Source organism: Podarcis muralis, chromosome 10 (assembly GCF_964188315.1).
Source record: "Podarcis muralis chromosome 10, rPodMur119.hap1.1, whole genome shotgun sequence".
NCBI lineage: Eukaryota > Metazoa > Chordata > Lepidosauria > Squamata > Lacertidae > Podarcis > Podarcis muralis.
In genome coordinates this window covers 28,578,831-28,597,411 of record NC_135664.1, presented here as the reverse complement: position 1 = coordinate 28,597,411, position 18,581 = coordinate 28,578,831, and the positions used below count along the sequence as shown (strand labels likewise).

General features: G+C 42.8%; 1 protein-coding gene and 1 long non-coding RNA gene across 4 annotated transcripts in view; one reads left to right on the top strand and one right to left on the bottom strand.

Annotated features, from left to right (window-relative positions):
• SLC38A1 (solute carrier family 38 member 1) overlaps positions 1-7,346 on the top strand; it is a 46,472-nt gene extending 39,126 nt beyond the window's left edge. For both annotated transcript variants that reach the window (XM_028746255.2, XM_077934671.1), the window contains one exon: positions 87-7,346. In XM_028746255.2, the coding sequence (XP_028602088.2) occupies positions 87-188 (102 nt within the window). In that variant the 3' untranslated portion in view covers positions 189-7,346. The remainder of the gene's footprint in view (positions 1-86) is intronic.
• Positions 1,254-18,441, bottom strand: LOC144328960 (uncharacterized). 2 transcript variants are annotated; one of them, XR_013394338.1, is made up of 2 exons: positions 18,038-18,441; positions 1,254-2,701 (listed from the first exon to the last, which is right to left on the bottom strand). It is a non-coding gene; the product is annotated as an uncharacterized LOC144328960 (long non-coding RNA). The 2 variants fall into 2 exon arrangements; XR_013394339.1 differs by lacking the exon at positions 18,038-18,441 and adding an exon at positions 17,240-18,025.
• Between the last annotated feature and the right edge of the window lie 140 nt (positions 18,442-18,581).

Genomic DNA, 18,581 nt, shown 5'->3' with positions numbered 1-18,581 from the left:
TGGCTTTGATGAACATTCTCATTTGGTTAACCTGTTTATGAAAATAAGTTCTGCTAGCTGAACTCCTTTTCCCCTTTTGGTTCTAGGCCTCTCTCTTTTTGGCATTAGGAGTAATGTTTTCCCTGGTGAGCATTCCTCTCGTCATCTATGACTGGGTGCATTCAGGAGACACTGCTGAAGGCCACTGAAGTTAATGGGACATTAAGAAGAATACATTTCCATTTTGCTACTCACACCAAAATCATTATTATCCCATTTTGTTAATATGCCCTTTGTGAGTATCCTTCATGAACTCAAAACAATGGAATACCAGTAGGATGCAATGTTGCAGCCAAGTATTACTCAAGAGTAGTCCCACTGAAATTAATGGATACAAGTTAGTCATGCCCATTGATTTCAGTTGGTCTTCTCTGAATAGGACAAACATTGGCTACAACCCAATCATTTTATGTTACCTTATTTTAAATGTTATCCTTCGTGTTCCCACAAGCTACTGGATCAGTATTAAGTTTATGGTGGTGGTCAGTACAATTTTGCATACTCATAGATTTGTCCATTGGCCATTGGTGTTCTCTGTGTGGTAACTGCCACTAAAATAATTGAGGTTATATACTTGCAAATTAATATATCAATTTGTTTTCAACTACAATCAGTTAGGGACGCGGGTGGCGCTGTGGGTAAAAGCCTCAGCGCGTAGGGCTTGCCGATCGAAAGGTTGGCGGTTCAAATCCCCGCGGTGGGGTGCGCTCCCATTGTTCAGTCCCAGCGCCTGCCAACCTAGCAGTTCGAAAGCACTCCCGGGTGCAAGTAGATAAATAGGGACCGCTTACAAGTGGGAAGGTAAACGGCATTTCCGTGTGGGCTCTGGCTCGCCAGAGCAGCGATGTCACGCTGGCCACATGACCTGGAAGTGTCTCCGGACAGCGCTGGCCCCCGGCCTCTTGAGTGAGATGGGCGCGCAACCCTAGAGTCTGTCAAGACTGGCCTGTACGGGCAGGGGTACCTTTACCTTTTACAATCAGTTAACCAGCCTTGATCAAACTAGAGCTCACTTCCTGGAGATAAGTTTACCTCTATCTGATTGTTCTTGTCCAGCAGTGTGCTTAGTGGATAGATAATCTACCATTAGGTCACATATGTACGTAATCTATAGGGTCTTTGGTATCCGTGAACAAAGCCTGTACACTATTAAGCCTTAGTAGATCATCCCTACCAGAAGTTGTCTTTTGCACACTCAGTTTGTGAGTTCCATGTATGCATGTTTGGTTTATTTTTAAAGAAATGGATTGTGTTCAGATAGTTGTCCCCTGGGGATGTGAATAAATTCATAAGGTTGATTGCTGCCAATTATAGAACTGTTGATTTCAATCTGGAGCTGCAGAGGTGGTGGCTTCTTAATGAGCACTCAGTCTGGTCTGGTAAACTGCTGGAAGGATGTCCTAGAAAAGAAGGGAAGATTTGCCCAGACTTTGGCCTAGGAGTTTAAAAGCAGGATACACTTCTGAATCACAAATGGTTATGAAGCTAAACATGAACAGACTCCGAACGGGTATTTGTCTCAGCTAAATAAGTAGTCTGACAATCATTTGAAAGCAGTGCCACAAATAAAAGCCCTGATGGAACTTCAGGAAATAGACCTCAGGTCGACCACTGAAAAGTGAGCATGCAGAGCTACAGCAAGCTTTCAGGTGAACAGAGCAGACCCTGTTCCCTCTGAAATTTGCCATTGGTGAAGGCAGCTATCACCAGAACACTATGAAGGATTGCAGTGGAGGTCACAGACAGACATCTTAACTCCCAGCCCTTGGTAGCTTTTGCGTATTGCGTTAGAAATTCTTGCGTGTGTATTTCCCGACTTGCATTTGAGTTTGTGTGGTGGGTGTGTTTGCTATACTGTAGCAGGCAGCCAGGCTCCACAGGGTTATAAAGTTCACTTGGCTGTACCCCCCCATGAACCTTACAGTGGAGGCAGGGAAATCTCTCTCAGCCTGACGAGGGAGAAGAGTTTGATGAGAAGCCACTGCTTAAACAGAGTGGATGTAGGCAACCATTTACCAACTGGAAAGTTAGTGGTTTGCATATACAGTGGTGCCTCGCAAGACAAAAATAATCCGTTCCGCGAGTCTCTTCGTCTAGCGGTTTTTTCGTCTTGCAGCTTAGCGGATTAGCGCTATTAGCGGTTTAGCGGCTATTAAAGGCTTAGCGGCTAAAAGGCTATTAGCGGCTTAACGGCTTAGAAAAAGGGTGGGGAAAGCGAAAAAAAATTGCAAGACTCGCAAGACGTTTTTGTCTTGCGAAGCAAGCCCATAGGGAAATTCGCCTTGCGAAGCAACTCAAAAACGGAAAACCCTTTCATCTAGCGGGTTTTTCGTCTTGTGAGGCATTCGTCTTGCGGGGCACCACTGTATGATGCATGTTGTCCTTTCAAATGATAAGGAGAATCTTACCACATATCAAGTGAAGATGCGCAGGAATTCAACACCTGTATCCAACCACATTCAGCCTCTGTTCTGATGACAGGCTCTATGGGAATTAGAATCTGTATCAGCAGCCTTCGACTTTTTTAGACCCAGTCTCATCTTTAAACTTTAAAAGAGTTTCTTTGTAGATTTAAAAGCTCTTGAGTATTTCTCCAAAAAGCTGTGCCCCGTTTTCTAGATTGCATTGATAACAGTATCTCTTGGATTGAAGCTTTCAGGCCCTGAAATGAAAGCAAGCAGATTCGGGAGTGATTGCAGTGTATGACAGATAAATCTCCTTGGTGCCATAGTGTTATTTGTAAATTCAAATGTTTAGTTTCCTACACACTACACACCTACCCACCCCACAAGAACATAAAGCTAAAAGGGAGAGTGTACCAGCAAGGCTGAGAAATAGTAAAAGAACTACTGAGGAAGTCATAAGTTCCATCTCAGTGCCTTGTAAGGAAATACAGTTTGAAAACCACCTCAAGCAGTTAAATGTAACATGACAGAGAAACTGGGGAGACTTTGTTCTCCAGCCATTGTCCACTCAGTAGAGACTTGTTCTGGAACAAATGAAGAGAAAGTTGTAACTGTCTTCAGTCTGAAGGGTCACAGGATGATCTTTCCGCATACACAGATACCCCCACACTGCCTGTTAAGCTGCTCCTAAACCTCAAGAGACTAGCCTTCAGTTGAGAAGAAGGATCTGTGGTCCATTAAAAAAGAAAAGAAAACAATGACATGTATGCCTGTGTGTATGTGTGTGCTCTCTTGGTTGTAGCCTGAGTTACTGCAGTGCCTGTTATCCAATATAGACACCTGTATTTCTTCTTTAAAAAATAAAATAAAATCGTTATAATTGCATTTGAGGTGTTCTGCAATGAAAGTTTCTGGATCACAGTTATCCACCCTTTGGATCAATCAGTGTTTGTTTTATCCAGTTCAGGCTCTGGGACAATTATCCTACTGATATTCATCCCACATGTATATTTTTTAAACCAAAACTCATGATAAACTGTACATATTTCATAGTACTATTTCATAACTGCTTTTATAAATATTTTGCCTCTTTTCGGAATGTGTAGGACTTTAGAATGTGATATTATTTATCATTTCTGCAAAGTGCTTTATGGATAGTATCTTGTTCATCTGCAAAACCACATTGTGAAGTAGGTCAGTTAATAGTTCCCTATTGCAGAGTGGAGGCCAGGGGAGGGAATGAATTGTTCATGGCTGAGCAAGGATTTGGACTTAGGTCTCCAGTTGAAGTCCAGCATTTTCTCCATTAGACTATTTTGAAGGATGGTACAAAAAGCAAGTTGCTGTTGGGTTCAAACTGACACATGAAACTGTGTACTAGGTTTTGTTTTTGTCTTAAACGCTGATGTAAAATGGCCTGGTGATTCCTAGAGACTCTTGGGATTCACCATAATATTGCGATACGCTTGCAAATAAATTACCAAATGGATGAGTAATGGAGAAGAATAAGTACACCAGGTGTTAGGGATGGGGTAAGTCTCAGGGTCTTGAGATGAAATTCACAGGAAGATTGTCAACATTAAATGAAAGTTGGTTCCCCTCAGTTTGGGAATAACTAATTTTGGCAGTGGTGTAGCACATTTCAAGCAAAGCCACAAAATCCAAGCCATTAATTCATTGCCCAGGCTATCTTGATGATGATGAATTCTAATTAAAGCTACAGCATAATTGGTTTTTTTTGGTCACAGTTCCAGATTTTGGGTTTTCTACGCCAGCCTCAATTTACTCCTTCCCTATCCTTCTTTTGTGCGTGTTGATATTGACTAGGAGCTCTGTTTTTATTAACTTGAATTGTTTTAAAAGGGGATTAGGAGGGGAAGTCATGGAACGTAAGTCTATCAACAGCTGCTAGCCATGATTACAAAGCAGAAGCTCCATGTTCCAAGCCAGGAAATGCAAAACATTGAAGGGCAAGAGAGGGCTGGTGCCTTTCATTACCTGCTGGGATGATCTCCTAAAGGCCTCTAATGGCAAACAGGATGTTAGTCTAGGTGGGACATTGGACTGATTTAGCAGGGGCTTTATAGCTGGCTATAAAGGTCTTTTCCAACCATAGCTGATAAAGCACACTACATGTGCAATTGCTGTAGAGGATCCAAATACCTCCCCTCATCCCCGGCAGTATGTCTGTTGCAGGAATGTCATGTTTCCCCATCACAATAATTTGTCCCTGGGGGTGGGGAGAGAAAGGGAGGGGGAAAGCAATGGGTAGCAAAACTTGCTCCCAGTTGCATTGCATATGACGTTGCACTATTGCTTGAAAACCAAATACAATCCGGATGAAATACAGACAAGGATGTTGCATATGCCTTTCCTTGGTCCCCCAGTTCCACAAACTACTTTCTGAACTTTGGACAATATCACAGTAGAATGTATTGGCTTAGGTGGGTTTTTAAAAACCTCTCAGATCTCCTTGTCCAGGGATCTTTCTTTATTCGGAAGAGAGTGCTTGGCATCAGGAAAGCATTTCCTTTTGTTTTGGTTTTTTTAAAAAAACAACACAAAACTGAATGTGCCCATTGTTTCTCAGTGTAAGGCCTTCTGTTATCAAATGTGATGATAACATTGAATGCCTTTGTCAAACACAGGGCTGGCAGGACCTTGATACTCACATGCTGTACATATATCCCCTAAGTCTGATTTTTTTAAAACAGCAGCAGCAACAAAAAGAATCTATGCAGTTGTGTTGTATTGTAGGAAACGTTTCATTTGTGTATGTATATATATATTGTAAATAAATAGGATGCTTCTATTTTTGCAGTTGTGTGTTCCGTAAAATGAAAGTGCTGAGGTAGTCTGTCCATAAGAGTTATTTAAAAAACAAAAAACGTGTTTGTAGCCAAATCTGAATAGTAGCATCAAAGCCTTAGCTCTCGACTTCACTGAATTTGTCCTCTCCCACTTTTACTCTGTCCAGTTCTATTCTACCATGTAATGAAGTTGCCTAAAGCAAATCCTAAGCTTATATAATGGTGTTGTTTACTGTAGCACATTTCTAAGAGCACAACTCAATGAACTGCCATACTTTGCTACTATCTGTCATATATTTCTCTTTGTTAACTGGAAGTAAAATGTAATCCTTTTGCAGTGCCCTCTAACCTTCTATGAATCTATGCTGTGATACAGAGCTTCATGTGTGCTTGGATGTGTCCATAAAAAAAGAAACCACCTTATATCGGCTCAAACCATTGGCCCATGTTTACCCATTTCTGTCTGTTCCACAAAGTACAAGGAAGAGGTTTTCCTCTGCTGCTTGAGATCCTTCAATTAGAAGTGAACCTGAAGCAATATGCACCACCAGTGCGCTTGTGGTTCATCCATCCCCTACAATACAACACTTCCAGTCCCCACTAGACACTTTAGCTATACATTGGGAAGGGGGGTTGCTTGCAGACTCAACCACAATAGATCTTCAAATCAGGATGCTTGAGTGGAATCCCATGAAGTTCTGCTGTTGACCAGACTCCCATTTTAAATGCTCTTGTATAAGAAACAAATAAAGGATATTAACAGCAATGGATGCAAATGGAAAAACTTCCATGTTGCGTAGTGATTTGTGGCCAACAGTGCAACCACTAAGCTGGAATCCTAAAGGATCCTCAAATGATGAAATTCTAACGACACCATAAGAAGTAGCGGGGTGGGTAGGCGGGTGTGAAGACAGCCCCTGTACAGAGCAGGCGATTTTATATAAAATGTCAACACTGCTTATTAATCTGGCACTGGGTTCAGTGTGGTGTAGTGGTTAAGAGTGGTAGACTCGTAATCTGGTGAACCAGGTTCGCGTCTCCGCTCCTCCACATGCAGCTGCTGGGTGACCTTGGGCTAGTCACACTTCTCTGAAGTCTCTTAGCCCCACTCACCTCACAGAGTGTTTGTTGTGGGGGAGGAAGGGAAAGGAGATTGTGAGCCGCTTTGAGACTCCTTTAGGTAGTGATAAAGCGGGATATCAAATCCAAACTCTTCTTCAGTACACTATTTTGAGGGCAAATGAGCTGCAGGGGGCAGGGAGTGGCATTTCTTTGTTGTCGCTTGTGCCCACCCAAAAAAGCACCATAGACCTGTGTTTGTGAGTGTGCACACATACCATAGCCCTCTTAAGCTCTGAATCACAGCCTACAAGTGGGATCAGTTCTGTCAAAGATAGTTTTGTATGAGAGCCCAAGGAAATTATGCACCATGCTCAAAGCAGCGCTGAAGGCCATTTTGCTAGCAGCATTGATTGATTGATTGATTGATTGGTCTGTTTGCTGGGACATAAGCCAGGCCTTAAGTAGAACTGTGCTACGTGGCAAGCTGACTGTGTGCTCTCAGCTGAATTGGTCCTTCATTGAAATCAAAATTGTAGTCACAAATCTCTTAAGTAACGTATTTTTAAAGCTGGAGTACCTTGTTATTCAGTATTTCAGTGTTGTCCTACTGATTTCCAATGGATCGTTATACATTTACCAGGCTTATTTTGTGAGTATGAAATGGCAGGACCTGAAGCAGCACAATTCTCAAACGAGCACAAATATCAAATGTAGGGGTGGGGGTATGTAAGCTCTTGCTTTTTAAATTACTGCATTGTTTATCCTCTAGTGCTGCAGATAATCCAACAAATTCGGTTTCAAAAGTGAAAAATATCCCATTAAGAACTGAATGTACATTGTTTACATTAAACCAGTTTTCTAAAGTCCTAAGCTATGTTTTAAGCTGAGTGGTGTCCACTCAGGTTATTAAAAAAATACTATTAGAAACATTTTCCTCTGGCTTCTGTGTCATTGTTATCTGTGCTGTTCATATTTAACGATATACGTGTAAATGGTGATCTGTGTAAATAAAAACAATGTAATTCTGGAATTTTCTGTTTTCAGTATAATTTTTAAATATAAAAGTATGGTCTGAAACAATTAGATGCATTAATTTTAAGAGAAGATATAGATCCATTAACCACATTTTGGGTGTTAATGCCCTAGTGTTCCTCAACATGGGAGTGAGGACACAATACCTAGTCTTCGAAAGAAAAGTGCAGCCATTGGTAGTAGCAGCCTGTTGTCTTGTAGACATTTTGGACTACAAGTCCCATCTTACCCAGCGGGAGTTGTAGTCCAAAATGTCCAGAAGGCAACAGGTTGTGGAAGTCTGGTCTACAATAATTGGGTCTTCACTCACACAGCTGTACACAAAAATGCTTTGCTGAAATGCTGTTTTAATGAAAAGCAGGGAGCAAGGTGACTTGACACATCCCAGATTCTGCCCTCTTGTTGACCAACGAGAGCATTAGTTTCAAAACAGAGCTTCAGTTGGACAAGCTGAAGTAGCAGTATTAATGCTAGGGTTCTCCTTTGCCTTGGTCAAGAGGGAAAACACAGGAAATGTATACTGCACAGTTTTGTCAAGCTTAACCTACATCCTGAACCAGCTCTGAAATGGATAACAACTCGGGTATCCAGGAAGGATATGATGTATGATGGCAGATCAACAACTGGTCATTTGCAACCTTTAGGATGGTGACTAAGGTCTTTGTATTCCAGGGGGTGTTTGAGATGACAGGAATTGCTGTCTGCTCAGCTGAAGCTTTTATGGCTCCTCCTCTGGGAATCTTTGATCAGGTTTGCTATTCTGAAACTTCAGCCTTCATTTTAGCTGGCCTGGCATCATATTTGGGCAGCTACTGAGTCCCAGGCTGTCTAGTAGGTCCTGCCTGCCTGCCTCTCCTCCCTCCATCCAGTGGCACTGCCACCAGTAGTACTACCAATAGGACTCACTGCACCTACAAAAATGGCGATAATAAGAGAAAACTGATACACAAGATCTCAGTGTTGGTGCACAAGTTATTTAGATATTCAAAGGTGCCCAGTGGTTACATACGCTTGCAAACAATAAACAGTTTTAATTGTGGGAGAAAGGTAGATAATTAAATCCTCCAGCTCTCCTCAGCCCTGCTCCCATCCGTTTTAACCAAAACATACCCCACCTCCCCTCCCCATTGCTTAAAAACAGTCACTAACAGCATGATCCTAAACATATCTATGCATAAGTATATCCCATTTAGTTCAATGGGGCTTGTACTCTGGCGAATGTGCTAAACCATGGCTTTGTGGATTTGGTTGGGCTACAGCTCCTCTTATCTCTGACTATTGGTTATGCTGGCAGAGCCTGATGGAAACTGGAAGTCCAACCATATTCAGAGAACCACAGGTTCCCTACCCCTGGTGTATAGGATTACAGCTTAAAGGAGCTGGTTGGTGGCCCTCTGACTGGCAACAGCTCTCCAGGATTTTAGACAGATTTTCTCCCAGTCCTACCTGAAAGGATTGAAACTAGGACCTTCTGATCTGTTGCCCTTCCCCTTAAAGAAAGGGTATCTTCATATAGGAAAAGCCTTATCTAGTTTCATGTCAGCCTCAAGAGGCAAGTCTGTCAGCTTCCTAAAGATTCTCAGATTATGATTGACAGCTCCAAGAAGGTAGCGGGGCTGAACAATGAATTTTCTACTGGGAATATCTAGACATATTCCCATAGCTCTGAAGCCATAATTCTGATCCGAAGGACAATTTTAAGGTAAATATGTGGACAAATGGACATATTAATGGACCAATCTTTTCAAACATGTTTAATTTCATCACTGAAGCTATAGTCTTAACTCCTGGGAGAAAGTCCCATGAAATGTAGTCAGACTTACTTCTGAATATGTGGTTTGAATTGTGCTATGAGGTAGATCTCCTTGCATTTATTCTTGTTTGTGAAAGTTCATTGGTCATGTGCAATAACTGTAAAGAACTGGTTTCTTCCACTCCTTCACAAACACAGCCTTTCAAAGCTTAGTTTAACCAAGACTTTTCAAAGTAGACTGCTGAAATGCATGATACCCACATTAATCAATTTCCTCCTTCCAGCCATTTTTTTGTTGTTTACTTTGATTGGGTGGAGTGCTGATTACCTCATCTATTCTAATTAGTACATTGTGGATGGCTTAGGTTCGCATAGATGATTCACTGGAGCAATGCCCTATTTTTCATGGACTTCTGCTTTCATTGAGGCTGTGTTTCATGGATATTAACACACACACACACACACACACACAACATTCACATTTGTCTTCTAGTTTTCTTCACCGCAAGAGTGTAACGAAAAGCATTCTCCCATCCAGTGCCAATCTTTACTTATACTTTGCAAGTCTTAAAATGGATTTTCTCCCCTTACTTAGTAAGTCATGAGGCTCTATGCTTCCTCTAAGCCTATAAAGGCAGAATTTTCTTCTTTGTTGCTTTTTATTTTATAAAATCATTTGTAGTCTGCCTCTCTGAACATAGCCCACAGTGAGCAGCAAACATAAAAAATAATGTATATAAAAAATAAGAACATCATCTTAGGTAGCATCTTAGGCCTCATGAGGCTGATAATTTATTCTGGTGAAATGTCTAAATGATTATTTCGGCAAAGTTAACGAAGTTCATTTATTTGTCTGCAAATAAATTTTGAGTGCAAGAGCTGCTGTTCTATGTCTGATTGAGTGCAGGGAAATAACTTTGCTTCCATGGAAACAAATCTCGCCTGCTGATGGTGAGTAGATAGGACCATACTTTATGTTACCAAAATCTGTGGCTAGCAAAGTTTTCCCATACATTTTTTGCTATACAGATCAGCCTTACTCAACCCAGTGTCCTTCAGATGTTTGGATCTAGGACTCCCATCTTCTCCAGCCATAATGGCCAATGGTAAAGGTTGGCTAGAGTTTTAGTCTTGAAACACCTGAAAGGCGGACAGTGGAAGCCTGATATAGACAAATATATCATTACATAAAATCACTAGCTCCTTTGAGAGTTCTAGCCTTAAGCATCATGGAACAATCACTAACTCGGTTTCTCTTATAGTAGCCCAACAATTTCCTCATGTGTGACTAAGGATATCTGAATTCTGGTGTTGCTATATTTATTTTCCCAATGGTTCATTACTCCCCCCCCCCCCCCGCGCGAGTTGCGGTTTCCAAAAAAAGCAGCTGCAATAGCTTCTCAGTTGTAGCAGTATTAGATAAGAACTTGAGTATTGTTTGCTCTCTTCCTAGAGACAAATTGTGTTGTGTATATTGATATCTTTGGGGTAACGGAACAGGCGTCATTACATACGTCAAACTACATCCTTTAATTGCAATGAGTAAACTGCAACATGAACTCCAGGTAGGAAATGTTCACTTCTCTAGAAGAACAAACTTGCCCTTTGCCAAAAGAAGGGACGGAATATGTAAAACATTTCTAATACTTGCTCTCCAAAGTTATTTAACAGCGTTCTGGTCACATCACTCTACTGTATAAATGTGTTGTGCAGAACTTTGTTGTTACATCTTATTAAAGAACTGAGCCAAGAAATCCAGACATGTTAAATATCACATAGCCTCCTGTTTCATCAGTGCTGGTTTGGTCAAACAGGAGGAATTGTGCGTCCAACTACAAAAAAAAAAAAATAAGTATAGCAGAAAGGACAATGAAAATAGGAAAAACGTTTTATATGCAAATATATACTGGTATGTAGGCAAGGATGCTACTAAAAACTAATCATCTAGCTAAAACATATATTTTGCAACAAGCACTGTGCAGTCTGCACTCGACCTGAACTGGGTCTCACTTGCCACCAGTGATGTTTGGAAGCTTATGGACAGGCCTAATGAAATGTTGATACAAATTATAGTTATTTCTTTGCAGATATATGACCACAATGTAACAACTGTGTAGCCATTAAGTATATTTTTATCATCTCAGAATGATCATGTCTGGTTTAAAGTCTGTTTTCCTTGTTTCCTTTATTTTTAAGCAATTATGTAAAAATTGATTTAGAAACTTGTTTTACTTAGGGGCCCCTCATAATCTGTAACTTACTGTAGCTTACTGGCACTGTCCAGTAGCATCAAAAGCAATAAAAATGCTGTCTGGAAGCGCCCTTAGGCTACAATCCTATGCAGCTGTATCTGGGAGTAAGTCCCATTGAACTCATCGGGTCTAACTTCTGAGTAGATATGTTTAGGAATACACTATTAGTCTGCATTCAAACTAGTGGGAGCAGTTTATTTTCTTTGGATAACCTTCCAGCAGCTCTCATTTAAATTAATAAGCAATATTCTCAGGAAACATGATAAACTGATTGTTGTTGGACTTTGATCTCAGTGAGCAATTAACTGGCATGCTTCTGGCATTGACACCATAGCAGGGGTCAGCAAACTTTTTCAGCAGGGGGCCAATCCACTGTCCCTCAGACCTTGTGGGGGGCCGGACTGTATGGGGGGGGGATGAAAAAATTCCTATGCCCCACAAATAACCCAGAGATGCATTTTAAATAAAAGCATACATTCTATTCATGTAAAAACACCAGGCAGGCCCCACAAATAACCCAGGGATGCATTTTAAATAAAAGGACACATTCTACTCATGTAAAAACATTCGACCGTCCGCGGGTCAAATTTAGAAGGCGATTGGGCCGGATCTGACCCCCGGGCCTTAGTTTGCTTACCCATGCCATAGGGCCATGTTCTTCATGCAAGAAGGTAATCCAAAATGTTCCCATCTGATGCAATAAGATCCAGAGATATTGACATAAGCGGGAAACATTATTTGCTTTATTGCAACATCCTCCTTGGCATTTTTTTTCAAAAAGAAAAGCTTTCTTTTCACATCAGCCAAACAAAGGTTATCTTGGGGAAATGTAAATAAGAAGCTACACGGTAGTTTAGAGTTTCACTTATATCCATGACAATTAATCAGAAAATAGGACCAAACTCATTTAAAGTTTTTTCATGACTGATCTGAGTTCCACTTCCTGTTTTACAATTAATCTAACAAGAGCTCCAGAGAAAGTGATGTAGCAACCTGACACTGCTACAATCTGACTACTTGCAGAAATGGTGCAGCATGCTGTCTGTGGGCAATGAGATTCTCTAATTCAAACCTCGCCTCCAGCATAAACACACACACTAAGCAGTCATAAGGGGGAATTATACACAGCCTTAAATACATCCTTGCATCCAAAGTCTGTGGGGTGTTCCGTTGTATGTTTAACCCCTTAGGTAGAATTCCCCTCCCTCAGTGGCCATTTTGTGGTTGTGTGAAAGAAGTTGTATGAATCTGCACTAACCAACCCTCTTGTGTCTCTCTCCCCCCCCATCCCAAATAACATTGCCATTCAATGGAAAATGAAGTCATGCTAATTATCACTTGATTTGCCTCTTTTTTATATATATAGTTACCCTGCATAGCTTTTCATTCAAATAATGGCCCCAGTGTGAAATAATATAGCAGGCTTTATATCTGTAACAATGCACACATAGACATGCCAGAAAGGAAGCAGCTAAAGTAAGCAGGATATGGTAGAAATTAAAGAAATAGCCCTGATATAATACCCAGATGTGCATTGTGTCATTAAATAGTAATCAATGTAATTTCCGGCTCTGCTCATTTTGGAGCTTCAGAAAGGTGTGAAGAATCTCTTTGCAGTTACAGTGAGCTTAGATAATAAGTCTATTAATATTAGGCAGGCAGCTTAGTTGTACTATTTTTGATGCCTGCTGAAATCTTTGGCTAGGTTTTTTCCCTTTTAAATGCAGAATTTGGCTAAATAGTTTCATTAACTGGCTTACATTGATTGCAGCCCATTACTAAACATGTAGCATCTTTGACTGCAAACAAGAATAACCCTGTTTCAGTGGAGTAGTATCATATTTTGTGACACTGTTTTGGCACATGAGTTGGTCCAACCCATGCCAAAAAGATTTCATGACCCACAAACTTACGCCCTCGCTAAATTTTGAATATGTTTGTCATTCACAGTTGACAGGTTTGTAAGAGAGAACCCCTTACAAAATATATTATTAATGGTGTGATGTACTGCCATCTTGTGGCAGCATTTCTGCAACAGAGCTTCAGGATTCTACAGTGTGAAAATCACATAAGAAATTTCACTGAACAAGAGACCACAATAAAATAAGGATTTATATCCAACTAGCAAAGTACTGAATGTTTCTTTTATCCCAGTGGAGCCAAAAAAATTTCCAGTGTGTAGCATACACAGACATTTTTTTTTTATTTTCATTGTCTCAACTTTATCAAGGATTGGTATATTTGACGGTGAGATTTTCAGATTACACTGAGATGAAGCTAATTAACACAACTTTAATACTTAGAATTATTTTACCATTAGGAAAATTAATGCTATGTCACAGACCTTTCCTCTTCCCTTTTGCACTTCCTGCCACTCTCGTTTTTCCTTTGCGCCGTACACCTTTAATTTGCTTCCATGGATGCCGGACACATGATTGCCATTTGTGGTGTGTTGCCAGTGTGGTGTAGCATTGAGACTTGGGAGATGCTAGCATTCCAATCCTCACTCAAACATGCAGCCTTGGGCCAGTCACAGTCTCTTAGCCTAACATACCTCTCAGGGTTGTGAGGATAAAACAGGAAGACGGAGAACCATGTATGCCACTTTGAGCTCTTTGGGTGAAAGGTGGGATCATAGCTGTCAACTTTTCCCTTTTCTTGCGAGGAATCCTATTCGGAATAAGGGAATTTCCCTTTAAAAAGGGGAAATGTTGACAGCTATGGGTGGGATATAAATATAATAATAAAACAAATAAACCAACAAACCAAATAATGCATTCTTGTGTTTTGAGATTTTTCAGGACACTGTGTTTCCCCCTTCCTTCCTGGGCTGAGTGGACATAGGATATTGAGTGCATATGTCCTCACGCCTCACTTAAACACATTCTGTCATTGGAATATAGGGTTGCTCAGTTATAATTCGCCTTATCTTAAGTGTTTTGAGTGGACAACAATTTTATATAAGGCGTGAAGGGCAAGGACATCTATTCCCAAGGAGACAGCACAATCAGTACAAATAACATGACACAGATTAGTGCCTGAATGACAATCTGCATTCTTGTTGGGAGACTTATGTCTCCCGAGAAGTTAACACTATCTCATCTCCCCTCCACAAGTTTATAAATATAACATAAATCATAGATAATTATTTCACATCCTGTTTCCTTGTTGTTCTAAACACAGGAAAGCTTTTTCTTCACAGCTATTATTCATGCTTGTTAATAATAAGAGTGTGCTTTTGTCCTCAAGGCTTCACAGCTATATGTATCCAGCACTACTGAGCAGCAGTTATTAACATCCATGAAAACCTATACAATTTATCCAGTGACACCACAGATTCAGAACCCCCCCCCCAAAAATCGCAAAGCAAAATACATAGAAACCTGCTGTCTCCTGAGATTAGACAGACTTATTAAATGAGAAGTCTTCTCAAAAACCACTCCATAGTTTGCCATTTAATGTCATCGTCAGTTTTGGTGCAATCCAAACTCCCTATCGGCTGGGCTGAAGGAGTTTAGGACATGGTGCCACAGGTCCCACCCTAGAAGAGGGGAGCTCATTCAGAAATCCCCCTCTGCCATCAACAGAAGTCCATTCACCTGCGCACAGACAGGCTGGTGCATAAGAGCCACACCTGCCACATCCCAAAAAAGGGATAACCTGGGATGGGGACAGGACATACTGGGAAGCCAGCAATCTACCACATCCAAACCCTCTTCAGACCACATATATATAAGATCTTCAATCTTTTCAGACCCACAACCCATTTTAACCCAAACATGTGTTTGGACACCCATTTCTTAACATTTAACCATATAGCTGGATGTTGAAGCGCTCCTGTTGTGACCCACATTGAATCAGGTCATGACCCACTTGTGGGCCCCGATGCACCAGCTGAAGACCAGCGTTCTATACCATCAAAAGACATGGTGCACAGGGCCCCATTTCATAGGAAACAATAGACTAGGGCTGTGAGAAAATTGGGGGCCCATCCCACTGGCTAGTCACACCTATGTTGGCATGAGACTTCTCTCCATATGCAGCAGAGCCCCATGGCCAATCAACAGATGGCACTGGAAGGATATCAACCCAAATGCGCCAGCCACAAATCACATGATGCCTCTCATGGCATGGAACTGTGCCACACACACTTCTTATGGGGACTTTGAGCACCAGGAGGGGGCACTATTGTGGAAGGGCATGAACACTGGGCACTTGGTGAAAAAAATACCAGCTTTTGAGCAAGTTTGTTTCTTCAGCGCAGGAACAAACACTGCTGCTGTTGACATTTCCTTCCCAAGCTTCACTCCCAAGCAGTCACCTGGGCTTCAGCAATGGATGCTGAACACTTGCAGGCCCCAAGCAGATGTGTAGACATGCTCCGTCTCTTCTCTCCTGGTGGAGAGGGAGAACTATGATGGCTTGCCATGCCAACACCTGGAAATCATTTCTCACAACCTTCACTCCTGGCTCCCTGCCTGCACCCTCTGCTACAGGGCTGGGGAACTTGTGTCATGCTTTGGCAAGGTGAGAGACAGGGAATACAGTCTCACGCCACTAGGAGTCACCCTGCAGCACTCTTGTTGCAGAGCCTCACACGCTTGGCAGGAGCAGCCCCTGCTGCAGGATCACATCACCCAGGAGGATGGGAAGTGCAGTCAAGCCAGACCAGAGCAAGGGGACTCCAAACTCAGGCAGCCCCTGCAAGACAAAGCAAACCCCAGCAGAGCACAGAAGAGCAGGAGAGAGGGAGCACTCAAGCCTGAGGGCAAGGAGGGCAGCTCAGCACAAGACTACTAGCAAAGTAGCAAAAACTGAGTGACCTAGGATAAGAAAGCAAATAGAAATCCAGTGGGAATCCACAGCCAGTGGACTTGGGAACACAGTGGCAGGAGGTGGCTCAGACCATGTGGACTCTGTGTGTGCAAAGGCAGGCCCAGGTTGTAAGGCTGGGACAACTGCAGGGGGCAGAGAACTCTGTGATGACCAGGGATGGGGAAACAGAGGGCACTGCGAGCTTGTAATTCAACATTTGAAGCAAGGTCTCCCAAGGGTTTATTGGCTACCAGAGGGCATTAGGTTTTGCAAATGCAGGTTCGGATCCTTTAGCTCAGCTGTGAAGTTCCTTGGATGACCTTGCACCAATCAGAATCTCACTATCTTATCCCGTACAGCTGCATGCAGGTGGCAATGCTAATCTGGCTTCCTCAGCAGCCAGTGTGAGAACCGAAGTCCTCACACCCTGATTACATATATCTATGGTAGGCATGGGTTACGTCAGGGGTCAGCAAACTTTTTCAGCAGGGGGCCGGTGTATGGTGTAGTGGTTAAGAGCGGTAGACTCGTAATCTGGTAAACCGGGTTCGTGTCTCCGCTCCTCCACATGCAGCTGCTGGGTGACCTTGGGCTAGCCACACTTCTCTGAAGTCTCTCAGCTCACAGAGTGTTTGTTGTGGGGAAGGAAGGGAAAGGAGAATGTTAGCTGCTTTGAGACTCCTTCAGGTAGCGATAAAGCGGGATATCAAATCCAAACTCTTCTTCAGACCTTGTGGGGGGCTGGACTATATTTTGGAGGAAAAAAACAAATGAATTCCTATGCCTCACAAATAACCCAGAGATGCTTTTTAGATAAAAGCACACATTCTACTCATGTAAAAACACACTGACTGTCTGCGGGCCAGATTTCGAAGGCGATTGGGCCGGATCCGGCCCCTGGGCCTTAGTTTGCCTACCCATGGGTTACGTCTTTGCCAGGGCAACCTTTGGCTCTCAGTTTAGAAACCTGGGCAGATATGTCACCTCACCTGCTGTATTTTTATGTCGTGAACGGCTGTGAGATCTACCGATGAAGGGCGATATAAAAATGTAATAAATAAAAATATATACCTGATCTTTTAAAGTTCGGGTGCCAGGGACCTTCCGCATGCAAATCATGCACTTTGCCATTGGGCTGCTCCCACCATTCCAGTTAAGGGGCAGATCATGTAGGGTTGCCGTACACCTCTTTTTCCAGGACACATCCTCTTTTTCATCATATAGTATCCATAGTTAAAAGTAAAAGTTGGCAAACGTGTGCTCTTTGTTGCTCTTCAGAATACAGCAACCCGGAAGCTGAACGTTTTGACATGCAGCCTCTTAAGGTTGCAATCCTATACCTGTGGGTGGGTGAGTAAACTACCAGGTGCCCTTGGACTCCCACCTGTGACCGCTGGGAAGGCTGCCTGGGGTCCAACTTTAATAAAATGGGGGGGGGGAGAGAGGTAAGCCCAGCCCCACATAATAAGCTTGGTCACATGCACACTATTTGAATGGCAATATTTATCACCTGGACGTGGTGCTGTGGGTTAAACCAGAGCCTAGGACTTGCCGATCAGAAGGTCGGCGGTTCGAATTCCCGCGACGGGGTGAGCTCCCGTTGCTCGGTCCCTGCTCCTGCCAACCTAGCAGTTCGAAAGCACGTCAAAGTGCAAGCAGATAAATAGGTACCGCTCCAGTGGGAAGGTAAATGGCGTTTCCGTGCTGCTCTGGTTCGCCAGAAGCGGCTTAGTCATGCTGGCCACATGACCCGGAAGCCGTATGCCAGCTCCCTCGGCCAATAAAGCGAGATGAGCGCCGCAACCCCAGAGTCGTCCGCGACTGGATCTAATGGTCAGGGGTCCCTTTACCTTTACTTTTATTTATCACCTGGGGAGGGGGACAGCCTTCTCAAATATGTTGGTGGCGGGGACAAAGGGAGCTCGGCCCCTAGGAATTGGCTCCTATGCTGTTGGCTGATGGCAGCTGGAGTCCCACAACCATCTGGGGGTGAGCCACAGTCTCCTCACTTCTGCCAAGTTGTACCCCCCTCAGCGGGGCTTGTTTCCGCATGGACGTGCGTGAGGTGGCGCGGGACGTGTCCCGGTCACGTGAGCTGTCTCCCGTGAGCCCGTTTCTCACGGTTAACGGCCACAACTGCCACGGAGCCAAAACCAGATTTGTTGTTGTTGTTGTTGAGCAGGGTGGGAGGGGAGGACTGTCAAATCTTTCAAGAGGCCTCCACGTGCATCAACAGCCTACAATGCAACTTTAAAAAATAAAGTCATCTGCGCAGTCACCTTGCTCCATGACGGAGAAAGAACTCTGCTGCTAGTCCATAAATCTCTCTCTCTCTGACTAGCGCCCGCTTCCCCAAAAGATTCAACTAAATCTCTAATTCGGGATTACGTAATGCTCCCGTTTGCGCCTGCTC